This window comes from Dermacentor albipictus, chromosome 6 (genome assembly GCF_038994185.2).
Source record: "Dermacentor albipictus isolate Rhodes 1998 colony chromosome 6, USDA_Dalb.pri_finalv2, whole genome shotgun sequence".
Taxonomy (NCBI): domain Eukaryota; kingdom Metazoa; phylum Arthropoda; class Arachnida; order Ixodida; family Ixodidae; genus Dermacentor; species Dermacentor albipictus.
Genome location: NC_091826.1, coordinates 122,250,811 through 122,271,807, shown reverse-complemented (window position 1 = coordinate 122,271,807; position 20,997 = coordinate 122,250,811). Strand labels below are relative to the sequence as shown.

The window sequence follows — 20,997 nt, the reverse complement described above, 5'->3', positions numbered from 1 at the left end:
TACTTTGAGCTTGGCAACCTACTATTTGAAAGTTTGCAAGATTGTCACCTAAGAAATTGTGATTAGAGGCAAGCGACTTCTCTGCATATTGCAGTGGCTAAGAGGTTCAAAACTTCGGCCTCGCGCGAGTGTACTTACGCATGTTCTGGGACAAGGAGTCGATGGTGTTGTCCGCTAATCCGTTACGCATTTGCAGCTGCTGACTACCGAGCTGGTTGTGGAAGTGGTCGACGAAGAATTCCCGCACGCACACGTAAATAAGCGCATGGTCCGCATCGTCACCTCGGTCATCTGCTTCTTCGCAAGCTGCGTATACACCACGCCCGTAAGTTCCGAGTCGGACCATGATCACGGAATGGTTACTGCAGCTAGACGAAAGCAATCAGGAACGCTGCTGTGCGCATAGCGAAGATATTTTTCTTTTACGGTACAAGTAGTCGTTTTATTGCGTTATTTCAAGCGATGAAATGAGTAGCGACGGCATTGATCACGCTTTTCGCCTGAACTAAAAGACTGGCAGGTCACACTGATCGCACGTATCCGTATTCAGGATATCAAACAAACATTCTTGCGCGTACTTCTTTGAAAACCATCAGATGATATAGCGAAATTAAGACACAAGCCGGAGTTATCGATGCCGCGCAAAACATTTGTGACAAAAAATAAGCTTTCGCTAGCTTTCTATAAGAAAATAAGATAAAATACAAACTGAAGTGATCCTTTCAAACCAGTGCTGCTAGAGACAGACGTAAGAACCACGGCGTCGTACTGAGAGGAGTGGTGTGTGTGTGAGGGGCAACTTTAATAAATGTCCTGCAATTGATGGCCTCGGTCTAGGTTGCGCCGCGGGGAGTAGAGAGACTCTGTCTCTCGGTAGCTTCCCGGGCTGGCTGGATGGCCCACAGTTGGTTCCGATGATCTGAACTAGTCAGTGCGGCTCCCCACCGCGCCTCTAGATCATCCGGGGGGACTGCAATTGTCCTCTGAACTTTCACAATTCCAGAGTATATGCTCCACGGTGGCTCCTCTATCACATAATTTACATTGGGCATCAAGGTATAATTCCGGAAACATGCGGTTATGATGGACTGGATTCGTGTAAGTTCCCGTTTCAAAAGCGCCTCTAGTCAACCGCCTAAAACTTGTCCATTTCGGGGCTAGAAGGTAATATATACACCTCGGATGTCTATAGAATTGAGTAATGTGACTGAATGAGAGGAGTCTATACATATCCTTCCGTTCCATCTCCGCCTCGGTCAGAGTCCCCCCCTCCTAATCGGGTGCAGATAATGACTTCTCGCGCGACACGATGGACAGACTCGTTAAGGTTGAGGCTGGCGGGGGATTCGCACTCTGTATGGACTGGGAATCAGACGATTTCCTTGTCGGGAAATTCCTCAGATAATACGCGTTTGGCTTTACTGTTTATTTCTAGCAGCCTCAACTGACATCCGTCCTCTGGCGTAATTTCTAGAGCCGATTGAGAGTCGCTAATGATGTATCTATATTTAGGAGGAGCGATGGCAAGCTCCTCGGCAACCTCACACACTCTGGTTTTGGTCAAGGGTAAAACGGACGCCGACCAATAGCATTAAAAGAAAAGAAACCAAGACGTTTCGGCTCCCATACGGGCGCCTTGTTAAAATGGACGCCTACCAATAACATTAAAAGAAAAGAAACCAAGACGTTTCGGCTCCCACACGGGGACCTTGTTAAAACGGACGCCGACCGATAACATTAAAAGAAAAAAAAAACCAAGACGTTTCGGTTCCCATACGGGGGCCTTGTTGAAACGGACGCCGACCAATAACATTAAAGGAAAGGAAACCAAGACGTTTCACCTCCCATACCGGGACCTTGTAAAAACGGACGCCTACCATTAACATTAAAAGAAAAGAAACCAAGACGTTCCGGCTCCCATATGGGGGCCTTGTTAAACGGACGCCGAACAATAACATTGAAAGAAAAGAAACCAAGACCTTTCGGCTCCCATACGGGGACCTTGTTAAAACGGACACCGACCAATAGCATTAAAAGAAAAAAAGACCAAGACGTTTCGGCTCCTATATTGGGGCCTTGTTAAACGGACGCCGAACAATTACATTAAAAGAAACCAAGGCGTTTCGGCTCCCATACGGGGGCTTTGTTTACAATTGGGAACAAGGCCCCCGTATGGGAGCCGAAACATCTTGGTTTCTTTTCTTTTAATGTTATTTGCCGGCGTCCATTTTACCCTTGACTATGAGCAATCCTGACCAGACGAGTTTTCGTCGAACTCTTGATTTTACCCTGGTTTTGATTGAGCACGTGTTTACGCTTTCTTGCTTTGTGTTAGTTGCTACTGCGATAAACGCTTGTTGATTTGAATACTCCGCGGCATCCACGAATAGCACTTCCTCGTCATTGCCGTAGCGTTTGAGTAGAGCTTTAGCTCTGCTCGTTCACGGACCATGATGGAATTCTGGCTGCATATTTTTGGGTAAATTTTGGATTTTAATCTTTCTTCTAATCTCTCTGGCCAACGCAACCTTGGGTCCTTGCTGGTTATGGTAATTAATTCGTAATTTATCTAGTATACTTCTAGCAGTCTGGGTGCTGGCTAGCCTTTCCAGCTGAACTATTTACTGAGCTTCAATCATTTTTTCTAAGGTGTTATGCATGCCCAGCTGCACTAATCTCAGTACTGGTGCTTTCGGGCAAGCCTATGGCCTGCGGAAAAGCTTTTCCTACGAGTGTATTGATTTTATCCTTTTCTGCCTTGTGCCAGTTAAGGTACGCAGTTATGTAAATAAAGTGGCTTATAGCAAAAGAGCGAATGAGCCTAACGATTCTAGCCTCCTTCATTCCCTGGTACTTACTCGTGCTTCTCCTGATCAGCTTAAGGGCGTTAGTGACCTTGGTAAAGAGCTTTCTAAGAGTTTCGCCATTAGTTCCCTTCGTCTCAGTGTTGAGACCCAGGGCCCTAACTTGTTTAACGATGGGGAGGGCACCGTCATTTATCATACGAACCTGTATCTCCTCGTACTCTCTCTCCTTGATGTACCCCTTGGGAGGCCTGCCCTTGAGGGTGGGTCTGTAAACGAGAGCATTCAAGCACCATGTCTGTATTGTGCTCCTCCACTTTATCTACCACTTCCTGTAATTTCTGTTCTATCTTTCCATCACTTCCTTCCGAGATCCATATGGTAATATCATCCGCGTGTGAGGAGTGAATAATTCCTTCGAAATTCTCAAGCTTTTCCGACAATCCTATCATAATAACGTTAAAATGCATGGGCGATATATATCACGGAGCCCTGAAGCGTACCCGAACTTCTCATGTCTCTCACCTCAGAGTTGAGTTCCCCCATGGTGAGGGTAGCCTTCCTATTCGTTAGGAAGTTTCGAATGTAATTGTACGCGCTTTCTTCTAGGTTTAGGTTGCTGAGTAAGCCTGAATGTGCTGCTTTGTCAAGTGCATTCTTGAGATCCAACCCTAATATAGCTCTGGTGGACCTCGCTGTACTGTCTGATACTTTCTGCTTGATTTGCACGGTAACGGCCCTCAGTAGAGAGTTCAGCCTGAAATATTTCGTTTTCTTCCAGGTAATTGTTTATTTTGATAAGGAATGCATGCTCGATAGGCTTTCCTGCGCAAGAGGTGAGAGATATCGGCCATAGATTTGCGATATTATTGGTTTGCCAGGTTTAGAAATAAGTATGACCTGGGCTTCCTTCCGTTGTTGTGGTATAGAGCCCTTGGTCAGCATTCGTTTATGCATTTCGTAATATCCTCTATTGCCGGATCATCCAGTTCTCCTAGCATCTTGTTATTAATCCCGTCTTGCCCCGGGGCACCTTTCCTATTGAGTTTTTGCAGCGCTGCTCTAATCTTTTGTGTAGTGAAGTCCTCATCCCACGTCTCGTTGGCTTTCCATCGTACCGCCCATGCTAGACGATTGGGTTGGGGCGAAGGTACGTAGGGCTTGCCTGAGCGATGAGTTGATCTTCGTTCCATTATTTTGTGCCCGTGCAGAAGCTTTCGCAAATTATGTTTTTGAGCTGTCGTGGGTTTGTCTGGATCTAGCAGATATTTGAGTATGCCCCACGTCTGGCCAGCAAAAATTTGTCTATCCATAGCATTGTAGAACTCACCCCATTGTTGCTTGCATAACTGCTTGCTATGCTCTTCAATATTTTTGTTTACCTCAGCTATTCGTTTATGTAGATTCCCATTGTACTTTTTCTGAGGCCATCTATGCAGTAACGATTGTTTCGCCTCCCACATATGTGCGAGACGACTATGAATCTTCTCTAGCCGTCAGTCCGGAATGGTAGTGTCAATGGCTACTCTTACGTTTTTGATGAGGCCTCTAGCCCATTGTTCTATGTTCCTGATCGTCTCTTGCTTCCTTTCGACTCTTATATTGCGAAACTTCTGCAAGTCAATCCATTTAACGTATCTATTATTTTCAGCACCTGCGGCTTCTTTGATTTTGATTTATATAATTCTATGATTACTGCCGAGGTCTCCGAAGTTGTTTCTCCATTTGAGCTTTGCGACCTTGTTTAAGATTGTAAGATCCGGTGTGGTATCTCCGTTGAGCCCGATCCCTATACGTGTAAAGCAGTCGGGCTCATGTACGAGCGTTTACTCGGTACTCTGTATCTTGCCATAGCATTTTCCTTTTACTCTCGAATAATCATGCCCCCAGGCACCGTGCGAGGTATTGGAGGCTCCCCCTATGATTAGAAGACTAGTACCTGCCATCAACACAGCCTTTCTAAAGAGAGATATGAAGCGCTTCTTTTTGAGGTTTGGATTACTATATAAGTTTAGAATAAATATACTTGAGCATTTCCTTCATTTCGGGAGGAGCTGTATAAGCACGTGCCTAATATCCGAGATTTACGTGTCCTGAACAACCACCACCAGCATCGCCCTCACGAGCGTAGTTAACATTCTATTATTCCGGTTCAGGGGCCCAATAGCTCGATATCCCGGCTGTTTCGCTAATCTACGAGTTTTCTTATGAATCATAACGTGTGGTTTAGTCTTGTTTCTAAGTAATTGTTGCAGGACCGCCTCTTTTACTTCGTAGCTCCAGCGATATCGCTGCCATATGATAAGCTCTCTTTTGCCACACGTTCCCATCTTGTGGTGTGGTTACCCTGGAAGGTGGCGAAAGGAAGGAGTGTGCTCTTACAACAATGTTAGAAGGCCTGGAATTCCCAACTGCTTGTAAATTTTGTAGATTCCCTGCAGAACTGATCACAGGTGCGTTGTTGATCGCAGGTGATGGAATTCTGCTCCGGTTAAGTTCTGTTATCCTGCTATTAAATGTCGGCCACCCTGGCCTCCATTTTCTTTAGCCAGGTCAAGATCATCGAGACTTCCAGCGAAAGATTGGTGGTCGCCTCTGCCTGTTTCTTAGCCCCCTCCTGGAGGTCGGAAATTGCCTGGTTTAAGTTCATAGTTGGAGCCGTAGCTGTGTCTCTGGTCATCTTTCTCTTGGTTGGAGGTGGAATATTGTCCACCTCCATTCTATTTTCTTGAATTACCTCCAGTCTCGCCGGGCTTGGAGATCGCGTTTGTTCGTATGTCTAATTTTGGTCGCTCTTAAGCTCCTGAATCTCCTTGGTGAACTGGGCAATTATTTCTCTCAAGTGCGCATTCTCTTTGCTTATCTGAGCTATATCGTTAGTATTATTAGAATTGTGTGTAGTCCCCTCCGGTGTCCCAGGGCGCGGTCCTCTGACCGCATCTGACCAGCTCCCCCTAGGGGTCGTAGCTGGGTGCGCTTGTCTTCGCCTGGACCGGGACCTGGACCTCACCCGGGATCTGAATCAGTAGCGCGCCTTAAGTGTTGCTCTGCCTGAGGACCTGGATCTGCCTTGCCCGGTAGGTCCGTCTGCGAAGCGAAGCTGCTGCTGGTGTTCCTCCTGTTGTTTAATTGCTTGCTCTGGGTGAAGCCATTGTCGTTGCTCGTCTATGATAGGGTTTCTTGAACTTGACCTTACAGGTTTTGTCGACCGTGGGGTGGTCATTCCCGCACGGTTGGCACCTGGGCTGAGACATGTGATATTGATCCGGGATGGACTTGCCGCATCTCGCACATCGCTTATCCTCAGGCTTCGGGCACATGTCATTTCTGTGTCCGAGTCTATTACACTGTTTGCAAAAGTCCAATTGTTTTTTTGTAAAACGAGCATCCCGTGAGCACTGCTCCATCACTAACGTACGTGGGAACCTTGTAACTGTTGAATAAAAACGATCACAGTTGTGGTGTTTGCCAGTCATTTGACTGCGATTACCGCCAGATTTTGTGTTGTAATAATGGCTGCCGTAATAAACACTCGGAGATTGTAGCCAAGTACTACACCAGGGTGGCCAATCCTGCTCTGATGAGGGAGTGCGTTACCGGTTCTGGTCACCGGGATCAGGCCACACTCCAGGCCTGTTTATGCAATTTTATCAACACGCGGACTTTTTTTTAATCCGGTGGAAACTTGCCGGCACCGGGATTCGAACCACGGACCTCTTTGCACGTGAGGCGGGTGTTCTACCTTTACGCCACCGCTGCATCTGCACCGCCATATGCATCGCCACCGCCACCGCTGCATATGGATAGAATTGAACATGCTCTCAGGAACGGGGGAAGCCTAAAAGCAGTGAAGAAGAAACTAGGAATTGGCAAGAATCAGGTGTATGCGTTAAGAGACAAAGCCGGAAATATCATTACTAATATGGATGAGATAGTTCAAGCGGCTGAGGAATTCTATAGAGATTTATACAGTACCAGTGGCACCCACGACGATAATGGATGAGAAAATAGTCTAGAGGGATTCGAAATCCCACAGGTAACGCCGAAAGAAGTAAAGAAAGCCTTCGGAGATATGCAAAGGGGGAAGGCAGCTGGGGAGGATCAGGTAACAGCAGATTTGTTGAAGGATGGTGGACAGATTGTTCTAGAGAAACTGGCCACCCTGTATACGCAATGCCTCATGACCTCGAGTGTACCGGAATCTTGGACGAACACTAAAATAATCCTAACCCATAAGAAAGGGGACGCCAAGGACTTGAAAAATTGTAGACCGATCAGCTTACTGTCAGTTGCCTACAAACTATTTACTAAGGTAATCGCAAATAGAACCAGGAACATCTTAGACTTCTGTCAAGCAAAGGACCAGGCAGGATTCCGTAAAGGCTACTCAACAATAGACCATATTCATACTATCAATCAGGGGATAGATAAATGTGCGGAATATAACCAACCATTATACATAGCTTTCATTGATTACGAGAAAGCGCTTGATTCTGTCGAAGCCTTAGCAGTCATGGAGGCATTACGGAACCAGGGTGTAGACGAGCCGTATGTAAAAATTCTGAAAGATATCTATAGCGGCTCCACAGCCACCATAGTCCTCCATAAAGAAAGCAACAAAATTCCAATAAAGAAGGCGTTAGGCAGGGAGATACGATCTCTGCAATGCTATTCACAGTGTGTTTACAGGAGGTATTCAGAGACCTGAATTGGGAAGAATTGGGGATATAAGTTAATGGAGAATACCTTAGTAACTTGCGATTCGCTGATGATATTGCCTTGCTTAGTAATTCAGGGGACCAATTGCAATGTATGCTCAATGACCTGGAGAGGCACAGCAGAAGAGTGGGTCTAAAAATTAATCTGCAGAAAACTAAAGTAATGTTTAACAGTCTCGGAAGAGAACAGCAATTTACAATACGTAGCGAGGCCCGGGAAGTGGTAAGGGAATACATCTACTTAGGGCAGGCAGTGACGGCGGATCCGGATCATGAGACGGGAATAATCAGAAGAATAAGAATGGGCTGAGGTGCGTTTGGCAGGCATTCTCAGATCATGAACAACAGGTTACCATTATCCCTCAAGAGAAAAGTGTATAATAGCTGTGTCTTACCAGTATTCACCTACGGGGCAGAAACCTGGAGGCTTACGAAAAGGGTTCTACTCAAACTGAGGACGACGCAACGAGCTATGGAAAGAAGAATGATAGGTGTAACGTTAAGGGATAAGAAAAGAGCATATTGGGTGAGGGAACAAACGCGTTAATGACATCTTAGTTGAAATCAAGAAAAATAAATAGGCATGGGCAGGACATGTATTGAGGAGGGAAGATAACCGACGGTCATTAAGGGTTACGGACTGGATTCCAAGGGTAGGCAAGCGTAACAGGGGGCGGCAGAAAGTTAGGTGGGCGGATGAGATTAAGAAGTTTGCAGGGACGACATGGCCACAGTTAGTACATGACCGGGGTTGTTGGAGAAGTATGGGAGAAGCCTTTGCCCTGCAGTGGGCGTAACCAGGCTGATGATGATGATGATGATGATGATGATGAATAGCTCTCGGGGAAACTTTGACAGGCACACCTGGGATGATTCCTTTAGCTGTAACGCCCGGTGCTGTTTCGTAGGCTGCAACTTCATAACCCTTGCCGCTGAACTTGATTGTTTTGATGCACTGATACTTGCCTGCATGGTCCTGATTCGGAGTACTGACGACTAGAATATTCTGAAGTCGCTGGGGCAGATGACATCCGTCTCCCGTTCTTCATATCCCTGCCGTCTCGTAGATGACTTCTCCTAGTTTTAGTAGGCTTAGCAGGGATAGCTGCAGCCGCACTCTTAGTCTAATCACAATCTTGTAATCTCCCATAGGTAGTTTAGGCATCTTGCTGGAACTATTAGCTTACGAAATGATGTTCGCTTCGCTCGCCTCGGGAAGTCGGTTAGGGTTAGCGCTAGGCGTGCCATGTATCGCTTATTTGGCCCGTTTTTTATATCTAACGACTTTCCCGCCGTTATCATCCTCCATCTCCTGTCGAATCTCATCGTCGCTTCTCTCAACAACCTTCATTCTTGATACAACGTCGTTGCCTAGGTTTAAGAATGTCGAGGCCTGAATATCAGCCCTATACAGTGGGTACAGGGCTTGGGGGTAGGCTTAGCGAGCCATCCACCACTTGGCTTGGGTTTTGGTCGTAAAATCTCCAAAAATCGTCACCCACCTCAGAATCGGGTATCACTAGATTCCGGGTGAGGAGTTGAGTCGAATGGTGCCAAAATATTTGTGGTCCTTGATGATTTGGGCTGTGAAATCATGTGAAGACCACGGAGCCGACGTGACGAGCATCCGCTCCCTTCATCTTGATCAACCCGAAAGAAGTGGTGTGCAAGAAACTCGAGTTCAAGGATATATAACCAGACAAAAAGCACACATTGAAAAATTCGTGGGGCCGCAACATTCATACAGGGATGGATTACCAGCGAAGCTGTTTAGGATGCATACACGGGCTGGCACCACACTATGCTGACAGAAGCGCCGTCGCGGTCGCCGCAGTTGCCATGCCTGTGCCGCAACCGCTGCTGCAGCCGCACCGGCACTTCCGACGCGCGTGACGGTATAACCACAGAAGCCCACGCCACGTGCATATGCAAGCGCCGTCGCCACACTCCTTCCGCCTCTCATTATTCGTCAAACAGGACTGAAAACAAATAGAGCTCATGAATGCCAACTTCTTACACTAAGAGCACTTTGTGCGCACACACACACACACACACACACACACACACACACACACACACACACACACACACACACACACACACACACACACACACACACACACACACACACACACACACACACACACACACACACACACACACACACACATATATATATATCTATATATATATGTTGACACGTGTACTAGTTTACCTATATCGGGCGACCACGTTTCACCGCCTAACAAAAGTTATCGCACAGCGCAGGGCGCGCCTGCATGTATGGGAAGTTTATGGAATGTTATCGTTGGTTCCATCCGCTGTCTGTCACCGAACCTTGCATAATCTGATTAGATGTATTCGCGACGCGAATAGTGTAGAACTTTGTGGAAGACACGTGAGTCCTAGCACGTTTCCTCTGGAACATTCGACTACTGATGTATAAAAGCCGACGCGCTTGACCCGCTGATCAGACTTTGATGGTAGCCGACTGTGTGCTTTATACTTCCCTACCACGTGACAATGTATGTATGTATGTATGTATGTATATATATATATATATATATATATATTGACACGTGTACTTATCTTTATCGGGCAACCACGTTTCGCCGCTTAACAACTTCGCAGAGCGAGGTACACGCCTGCATGTATCCGACGTTTCTGGAAAGTTATCGACGCTTCTATCCGCGTGTCTGGTGTCACCGAACCTTGTGTTATCAGATTTCATCGCGTGACACGAATGGTGTAGAACTTTGTGGAAGACACGCGGGTCCCATCAGTTAATCTGGAACATTCGACGACTGATCTATAAAAGCCGACGCGCTTGACCCGCTGATCTGTTTTTCCGACGATCGCCGACCGTGTTCGCCGCTATCGTTGTGCTATAAGTGTAGCCTGTTTTTGTGGGCACAGGTTCGCCCAATAAAAGCTAGTTTTGTATTCCACCGTATTGCTTCTTTCTTCACCGTCACTACCACGTGACATCTGGTGGAGGTGCTTTTCGTCCATGTACAGGACGCCCCCGACAAGCCGTGATCCCAGCCCAGACCGCAAACAGAACACCAACGTAGTCCCGGACCACCGAGCAAGCCGCCGTCTTCAACAGCTGCCCCCGGAGCACGGACTTCTACCTGAGAAGACCAAGAAGATTGTGGCCAAGGCAACCGCAATGGCAGCCCCAGCGTCCCCCATCGTCCTGCAGCAGCCCAGGGTACCACCGACGTTCCGCGGTTCCACATTTGAGGACCCTGAAACCTGGCTGGAAACGTTTGAGAGGGTCGCTACGTTTAACAACTGGGCAAGCGACGACAAGCTGCGGCATGTCTATTTCGCACTGGAAGACGCCGCCAGGATCTGGTTCGAGAATCGGGAAGCCACCTTAACGACGTGGGACCTGTTCCGAAGCAGCTTCTTGCAAACGTTTACAAGCGTCGTACGAAAAGAGCGAGCCCAAGCACTACTAGAAACCAGAGTGCAGCTGCCAAACGAGACGATCGCGATCTTCACAGAGGAGATGGCCCGTCTTTTCCGGCATGCCGATCCAGAAATGCCAGAGGAGAAAAAAGTCCGCTTCCTGATGCGGGGTGTCAAGCAAGAACTTTTCGCAGGACTTATCCGTAACCCGCCGAAGACCGTAGCTGAGTTTTCTGCAGAGGCATCGACGATCGAGAAAACTCTGGAGATGCGCACCCGGCAATATAACCGCCAGGGGCTCACGCCGCAGTGCGCCATCCAAGGACTCGATTCCGACAACCTTCAGGAGACCATCAGGGCCATTGTGCGCGAAGAACTGCGCAAGGTCCTGCCTTCGTCGCAGCCCCAAGTGGCTTCGATCGCCGAGATTGTGAAAGAAGAGGTGCACCGATCACTTGGAGTTCCCGAGCTGCAACCACAATTACCGCAGCCCCAGCCAGAAGCGATGACATACGCCGCCGTCGCACGCCGTCAAGGTCCCCCTCCGCGACCACGCCAGGGCCCTGCAACGACGCAATTCCGTCGTCCACCGCCGCCGCCGCCGACAGCGCGCCCACCCGTCGCCCAGCGGAGCTACCCGAGGAAGACCGACATTTGGCGCGCTCCTGACCACCACCCGCTCTGCTACCACTGTGGCGAAGCCGGGCACGTGTACCGCCGATGCCCATACTGCGACCTGGGATTGCGAGGCTTCGCCGTGAACGCACAGCGCCCGAGGGAAGGTGAACGCCCTCGTCACATCGCCGATTACCTCGCCGCTACTCAGTGGAGCCCTCGACGACCGTCCCGTTCGCCGTCACCAGGCCGCTACCTGTCGCCGCAGCACCGACCATACACCGGCCCAGCCCGGGGCCGCTCTGCGAGCCCATATCCGGAAAACTAAAAGCAGCAACCGATGGAGGTGCGGTTGCTGTTCGTCGAACTGACGAAGATCCTCCGCCGCCGACGAAGACGACGAAGAAACCATCTCGACGACCTAATGACGACACGCCGCCGTCCCGACGAAGTCAGGAAGCCAAGACTACACCGGCGAAAGACGACTTGATGAAGCGACGTTCCAGCTTCAGTTCAACACGACGCAGCCGTGATCCGACGCCACGACCTAACTGCAACGCCAGACAAAGAACCACCGACCTTGACGTGCTTCTCGACGGCCACGCAGTCACTGCCTTAGTCGACACAGGGGCCGATTACTCCGTAATGAGTGGACACATCGCCGCCCAGTTGAAGAAGGTTAAGACTGCATGGGAGGGCCCCCAAATTCGGACCGCTGGAGGGCACCTCATTACGCCGACTGGAATCTGCACGGCAAGAATTACCATTCATGACCAGACTTACCCTGCCACCTCCGTTATCCTGCAACAGTGTTCACGAGACGTCATTCTCGGCATGGACTTCCTGAGCCAACACGGCGCCATCATCGACCTGAAGTCGCAGTCAATAACGCTGTCGGAAGATCAAGCGATACCATCGGAGCGCCCTTGTAGCCACCACGCCTTGAGTGTGCTCGAAGATCAAGTGAGCATCCCGCCTCGCTCCAGCATAGTTATTTCGGTCTGCACCGAAACACCCGCTGACGTAGAAGGCGTCATCGAAGGCGACCAACGTCTACTACTCGACCGTGAAATTTGCGTCGCAAGAGGGATCGCTCGACTGCACGGAGGAAACACGAGAGTGTTGCTGACAAACTTCAGCCAGGAGTTCAAGCACATCAACAAGGGCACGACGATCGCATTCATCGAGGAAATACAGGAAACCAGCGATGCCTTTGTCCTCTCGGATTCTGTTGCATCTACCCCGACGACCGTAGTTCCCGAGCCAGACTTCAACATAAATCCAAGTCTCCCCGTGATTAAGCAGCAAGAGCTCAGAAGTCTGCTTCGACGGTACAAAGACTGATTTTCGACGTCATCAAGGATTCGACAAACACCAGTCGCAAAGCATCGCATAATCACCGAAGAGAGCGCTCGACCACTACGCCAGAGCCCTTACCGAGTTTCGACGCGAGAACGCGAAGCTATAAGACAACAAGTCGACGAAATGCTGCGTGACGACATCATCCAGCCGTCGAAAAGCCCGTGGGCGTCTCCAGTTGTTTTAGTGAAGAAAAAGGACGGAACCCTACGTTTCTGCGTCGATTATCGTCGACTGAACAAAATCACGAAGAAAGACGTATACCCCCTCCCACGGATAGACGACGCATTAGATCGGCTCTGCAATGCTAAATACTTCTCATCGATGGACCTCAAGTCTGGCTACTGGCAAATAGAAGTCGACGAAAGGGATCGCGAAAAGGCCGCCTTCATCCCGCCAGACGGCCTCTATGAATTCAAGGTTATGCCATTTGGACTGTGCTCGGCGCCTGCAACGTTCCAGCGCGTGATGGACACGGTTTTAGCAGGATTGAAGTGGCAGACCCACCCGCCGTGGTTGCTCAGTGGCTATGGTGTTAGGCTGCTGAGCACGAGGTCGCGGGATCGAATCCCGGCCACAGCGGCCGCATTTCGATGGGGGCGAAATGCGAAAACACCCGTGTACTTAGATTTAGGTGCACGTTAAAGAACCCCAGGTGGTCAAAATTTCCGGAGTCCCCCACTACGGCGTGCCTCATAATCAGAAAGTGGTTTTGGCACGTAAAACCCCATATATTATTATTATTAAGTGGCAGACCTGTCTTGTTTACTTGGATGACGTCGTCGTCTTCGCCGGAAATTTCGACGATCACCTTAAGCGGCTTGCGACAGTATTAGAGGCCATCAAGTCATCAAGGCTCAGCCTGAAGCCGGAAAAGTGTCACTTCGCTTACGATGAGCTTCTATTCCTAGGCCATGTCATCAGCAAATCTGGAGTACGCCCCGACCCGCAGAAGACAGCTGCCATCGCAAAGTTCCCGCAGCTAATCGACAAGAAGGCAGTGCGCAGATTCCTTGGCATGTGTGCCCACTATAGGCACTTTGTCAAGGACTTTTCGCGCATCGCGGAGCCGCTAACACATCTAACGAAATCTGATGTCGAGTTCAATTGGGAAAAGCCGCAGGCCGACGCATTTCAAGAACTCAAACGACGCATGCAGTCGCCGCCGGTACTTGCACACTTCGACGAGGACGCCGATACTGAAATCCACACTGACGCCAGTAGCCTAGGCCTCGGTGCCGTCCTAGTCCAGAGGAAAGAAGGACTTGAACGGGTGATATCGTATGCTAGCCGGTCGCTGTCAAAAGCGGAAAGCAATTATTCTACGACTGAAAAGGAATGCCTCGCCATCATTTGGGTTACAGCTAAATTCCGCCCTTACCTCTATGGCAGGCCATTCAAAGTCGTCAGCGACCACCACGCGTTGTGTTGGCTAGCTAACTTAAAGGACCCTTCAGGACGGCTGGCGCGATGGAGCCTCAGACTACAAGAATATGACGTAACGGTAATATACAAGTCTGGAAGAAAACACTCCGACGCCGACTGCTTATCACGCGCCCCAATCGATCCCCAGCCGCAAGACGACGTGGACGACGACGCCTTCCTTGGGATAATAAGCGCGGAAGACTTCACTAAACAGCAACGAGCAGACCCGGAGCTAAAAGGCCTCGTCGAGTATTTGAAAGGGAACACCGACGTTGTCCCTAGGGCATTTAAGCGCGTGTTGTCTTCGTTCACGCTACGAAACAACCTGCTCGTGAAGAAAAACTTGTCACCAGTCCACGCCAGCTACCTTCTTGTGGTGCCGTCAGCGCTCCGTCCAGAAATACTGCACGCCCTACACGACGATCCAACCGCTGGGCACCTCGGATTCTCCCGGACGCTGTCGAGGATACAGGAAAAGTATTACTGGCCGCGTTTGACCGCCGACGTCGCCCGTTACGTCAAGACATGCAGAGACTGTCAACGACGCAAGACACCACCGACAAGGCCAGCAGGATTACTACAGCCGATCGAACCTCCTCGTCGTCCATTTCAGCAGATTGGGATGGATTTGTTGGGGCCGTTTCCGATGTCAACATCCAGGAATAAGTGGATCATCGTGGCGACGGACTATCTCACCCGCTTTGCTGAAACCAAAGCTCTACCGAAAGGCAGCGCAGCCGAAGTGGCGAAATTTTTCGTCGAGAACATCCTGCTGCGACATGGTGCCCCAGAAGTCCTCATCACCGACAGAGGAACGGCTTTTACAGCAGAGCTCACCCAAGCCATTCTGCAGTACAGCCAGACGAGCCACAGGAGGACAACTGCCTACCATCCGCAGACGAATGGTCTCACGGAGCGCCTGAACAAGACCCTCGCCGACATGCTAGCAATGTACGTCGACGTCGAGCACAAGACGTGGGACGCGGTCCTGCAGTATGTCACCTTCGCCTACAACACGGCGGTGCAAGAAACAACACAGATCACGCCATTCAAGTTGGTTTACGGCAGGAACCCGACGACGACGCTCGACGCCATGCTGCCGCACGTCACTGACGAGGAGAATCTTGACGTCGCTACCTATCTCCAGCGCGCCGAAGAAGCCCGACAGCTCGCCCACCTACGGATCAAGAACCAGCAGCGTACCGACAGCCGACACTACAACCTCCGACGACGCTTCGTCGAGTACCAGCCCGGCGACCGTGTTTGGGTATGGACCCCGATACGCCGGCGAGGACTCAGTGAGAAGCTGCTGCGACGCTATTTCGGACCCTACAAGGTCATCCGACGTATTGGCGCACTAGACTATGAGGTCGTGCCAGACGGCATTTCGCACTCACAGCGGCGCCGCGCACGATCTGAAGTGGTCCACGTGGTGCGCCTTAAACCATTTTACGGACGCTGATGAACTTCCTTAGTTTGTTGTTTTCTTTGCTACGAGTACTTTTCTTTGTTACTTTCGTTTGTTTGCAGCATCGAGTCGATGCTTTTTAAGAAGGGGGTAATGACACGTGTACTTATCTTTATCGGGCAACCACGTTTCGCCGCTTAACAACTGTAATCGCAGAGCGAGGTACGCGCCTGCATGTATCCGACGTTTCTGGAAAGTTATCGACGCTTCTATCCGCGTGTCTGGTGTCACCGAACCTTGTGTTATCAGATTTCATCGCGTGACACGAATGGTGTAGAACTTTGTGGAAGACACGCGGGTCCCATCAGTTAATCTGGAACATTCGACGACTGATCTGTAAAAGCCGACGCGCTTGACCCGCTGATCTGTTTTTCCGACGATCGCCGACCGTGTTCGCCGCTATCGTTGTGCTATAAGTGTAGCCTGTTTTTGTGGGCACAGGTTCGCCCAATAAAAGCTAGTTTTGTATTCCACCGTATTGCTTCTTTCTTCACCGTCACTACCACGTGACAATATATATATATATATATATATATATATATATATATATATATATATATATATATATATATATATATATGTGTATATATATGTGTGTATATATATATATATATATATATATATATATATATATATACATGTGTATATGTATGTGTATATATATATGTATATATGTATGTGTATATATATATGTATATATATATGTATTTATATATATATGTATATATATATATACATGTATATATATAATGAATGAATATATGTATATACACAATGAATGAATATTCATTGTGTAGTGCAGCGTGTGCCGACAATGCAGCCGTTGCTAACTAATTCTAATTGTTGAACGGACAGGTCATCCACTCAACTGTTGCACGAAGCTATACGTACAGGGAAAAGCTTCCTTGCCACCTCAGTGCTACATTCGCGGGCATAGCAAATTTTTCTCTCATGATTAATCATCCACCTTTCGCACTGATTTGCGGCTAATTTTAGGTTATAATGGTTTCCGCGAAAACAGTGATACGGGATTCTGACGTGGGTGTACATTCGAGAGGTTTGCTCGTACGGTTGACTGAGCAGTGTGAAGGACTTCCATGCGGATAAGTTGAATTCCCCTCGTCAATCGCTAGTTCATGTACAATGATCTAGCGATTGAGCTCATGTTCATGTACAAGAGACGCATGCGCTGAGCAACTATTCCTCGCGGTCCCATTGTAAATATCGCGGCATCGTGTTTTACGTGCTTCATGGCACGCTTCTTTGAGCTATTACTATCGGCATTTCGCCGGCAACATTGCGCGAAGTAAAAGGCGGCGCGGCGCACTTTGTTTACCTTAACCGAATCTGACTTAACACTGTGGCTCACCGTTTACTAGTTTGGAATGATTAGCGCTAAACGCAATCGTCGTAATTTTCACGGTCAATGTGAATGCAGGAGGCACAATACGTTTGTTGATATATTTGTTATTTATTTATTTATATCATAGAGCTTCCTGCAACATTATTGAACTTCAAGTATGGTGGTTTAGTGAGTATTGGAATAATTATTAGTACATGAATGTACACTTTTTCATCTTAACATCTAACGGTTTTGCGACTCTGCTATAAGCAATTGTTTTGAACGATCGAAATATGGTGTTATGCACAGAACCCTAAGCAGTGCTGATGCCCGTTGCCGAAAATGTACTGCATTCGCATGTTTAGAAAAATTTAATTGGTTGTAAATTTAGAGCAAAAATTGTAGTAAGTAACGCTAAAGAACGATGGCTCAAGTCATGAGAACAACTATCAAAAAAGAAAAATGTACTATCCAACTTCACCATGATTGCAGAATGATCGCAGCACCATCTAGCAATTTTTGTAAAAAATTAGGATATGTGGATACCTCGAATGTCCATACTTGATGTATTACGTGAGGGGTGGGCGATGCAGGACATCACAAGGACAAGTAGTAGTAAGTATATAGTAACTTTGAAAAGTATATTTTTGATTTATGAAAGTAATGTTTTCAGAGAAGAGATATAATTATTGAAATGTTTTGTAAAGCTCCAGTATCAAGTTTAGGGCATTGTAAACTTAAAATAGAAAACAGAAGCATGTCAACTCTAGATGAAAAGAAGACAATACTGGTGTAGCATTAATCACTCGGAAATACACCATTGAATTGCGAGCACGACATGTGCTCGCGATTGTAAATTGCCTTGTAAACATTCTAACGATTTCACGCCATCTCTAAATTATATCCAGTTTTTTTTTAGTTTTATGCGCATGCACTTCACAGATCTTAAATACCTATTTTAGATGCAAAGTTACGAATCGGTACTCTTCGGGATTCTATTTTCCCAACTTGCCGATTTTCGTAAACTTTCGTTATAGTAAATTCAAGGTCTCAAATGAAACTTGTGCTCGCAGCATTTGCTAGAAGTTACCTCTGTCTCTCTAATGCAACAAAGCTTATTTGAAATCGGCGCCGCCATTGTATCATAAAAGCACTTTTGTGTTTCACAGGCGTTTTAATAGGTGACATTGAAGTTGTTCTCGAGGTAAAGCTTCCTCTTAAGGCTATAAAAACAGCCAATACGATATGCCAAATTTATTAGTGGAATTTTTTGGTTGAACCAGGAGTAGTAATTGTACCGCAATTTCTCAACTTAAAACAAAACTCATGAAACTTTGCTCGGGAACTTCGTAGCGTTTCACAGCAGTAGATACATTGCGCCCAATCGGTGCTCATTTCTACTTACTCAAATTAAGAAGTATGTTTCCTCTTATTATGGTGATGAATATGTGGCGATGAAAGTACGAGATATAATTTATTCCTTTCCGTCTTACGCCGGTGTTGACACCGAGCTCGGCTCTTCATATCCGTTTGGGTCCCGTGCATTCCTTACCGTGATAATTCCATCGCCTGTTGGCAAAACATTGCACCACATTTTAGGCACATTCGCTGAACCACATGGCTGGCCTCTAAAGCCGTTGCCTACGCATCATGGCGGCAAGAGGTGGACTTTATTTTTGCGTAAGATGGCAACAATTTTATTATTGCACAGTACGCAATTAGGGACCACAATATGTTTAATTGGGTTGACAAACTGCACGAACTGCACCTCCAAGATAAGCACGGCTGCACGTAGGCGTTTGGCTTTGAGGAAAGAAGGTAAGAAAATAAACTGATTAACTTTCATATTGTAAAAAAAAGAGAAAAAGTTGACACACGTTTCAGCATGCGCGAAGGAGGATGAAGGCGAAAGCCTGTACGCTCACGACACATTCATTAAATTATTTGACATTCCTGTTCGAATGCGTTCTTACTTCCTGTTACTTGTTTTCGCTCAGCAAAGATTGTGGCTTCGAGTGCCTTAATTCTAGTGGTGGTGTTGATAAACTTTATTGAAAGGGGGAAGGCTAAAGAGGGACGTGGCTGAGGGTTAGGGCTCAAGTAAGGCCCTGGGCCTCCTTGGCCTTTTCCGCCCAGTCCACCAGTTTATTATCTTTGCCTAATTACCCTCGTTTTCATTAACACCAAAGGTCGTGGGTTCAACTCCTAGCAGAAGTTGTGGGTTCGGGACCCACCAATGGTGGTGGGTGGCATCGTAAATTTTGGTGCCATACGCTGGACGGTCAATTTTTCGATAATGCAGGACAACAGATTTTGCGACCCGCGAGCCACTTAAGGCTTTCGCCTTGCAAAAAAACTTGACAATTTGTTTGTCAAGGGCGCCGATATTTATTGAAACGAGAACCGGAACTTGTTAATACCTAATTATTACATGCCGTTGTGCGAAATTACCGTATCTTAGTCCTCCTTGTAATGTTTCTTACTATCCCTTAGGCTGGCCCCTACATAAAGGTCCTTATCCTGGAGTACCTTTATTACGTTGTCGGTTTCACCAACATCATCGGCGAGTTGCTGGTTGTCTTCCAACTCTATGGTAAGTGAGAATGGGGCACGAGCATTTCGTTGGCCGTACGTCTGCACGTCTAGTTAGCACACATGAATGTGATATGCATGGATGTGGTAAGCACGTGCAGCTAGCAGTTGGGCGCTATCGCTGCTGCTCCGCCAGCGCGGAAGCTGTGAAAACGAACCGTAACAACGAATAAAGTATGAGATGGAGGAGCACTCGATAATGGTACTGTTTTCCCGTCATTACTGGTTGCAACATTAGTTAAGTCGACGGAAAATGTATGACATCCTATAAACGCATTCCAATCCCCTCGTCAGAGAATGATAAATCAGATGCATGCAGACTTCGCACATGTTAATAACCGCGCTTGTTCTAATCTGTAGTATGACAGGATATCGAATGGTTAGGTAACGCTGAGGTAAAATTAGGATGTTGGGCCCTATAACGTAAAACTATTCCAATCTCCTGATGTCACATTTACGTAGCCACCGACGCAAGCATTTCGACGAAAGCTTTCGCAGTTTTCGTTAAGTCGGGTGACAGGGAGGCAGAGTGGGATTGGCTCGAAAATTCTGGCCAGTCGTGAAGAGCTGATTGCATACGTGGAATAGAAAGTGTTTGTGGTAGCTTAGCGGTATAGTATCCCTCGTTACTGATTATACAATTACCAAAAATGAAGTTTTCTGTGTCTGTTGGAAAATATAGCACATGTAGCGAAGAGAGACGCTAGTGGGTTCAGCGCTACAGGCTCTAAATGCTAGTGGGCCGAGCACTCCTGCTCAGCAACAGCTCTCGTGCTTGGAAGCTGTGACTGCCCTGCCCGTCGACGTTGCGCTGCTCCGAGCTCTGCCAAATAAACACATGTAGACACAGAATGCGGCATACTTCTTACTAAAAGAATTTATGCAGCTTGAAGGCAGGGGGAAAGTGATCTCGCGTAATTTGAATGCATATCGTCATAATTGTTGTGAACGATGCTGCCAGGTCCTTCAATGTTGAGTGACTCTGCTCAATTCGACTGGTTGCTTTCGAACGCTCCCGAGAGCTCTACGTGCTGCAGGTCTAAATTCAGCGCTAGGAACACATTCTCTTTGTTCATTCAGAGCGCTTGAAGGCGTTTTCACCTTCGAGTCTTGAGCGGGCCCGATGTCTGACGCAGTTCCTTGTCACGTGGCCCCTTCCATTGCTCTAGCAACAGCTGAAATTTCGGCTAGTACAGGCTTTATCTGGCTCCAATCTCGAGAGGTTTCCGCATCGCTGGAAATCGAATCGGAGCGCTG

General features: G+C 47.8%; 1 protein-coding gene across 2 annotated transcripts in view; it reads left to right on the top strand.

The window, feature by feature from the left end:
• The window catches only part of LOC135913805 (sodium-dependent nutrient amino acid transporter 1-like), a 107,019-nt gene that overhangs the window by 63,723 nt on the left and 22,299 nt on the right, over positions 1–20,997 (top strand). The window contains exons 10-11 of one of the 2 annotated variants that reach the window (XM_065446497.1): positions 197–325; positions 19,642–19,741. In XM_065446497.1, the coding sequence (XP_065302569.1) occupies positions 197–325; positions 19,642–19,741 (229 nt within the window). The remainder of the gene's footprint in view (positions 1–196; positions 326–19,641; positions 19,742–20,997) is intronic. The other variant, XM_065446498.1, reaches the window with a different exon arrangement.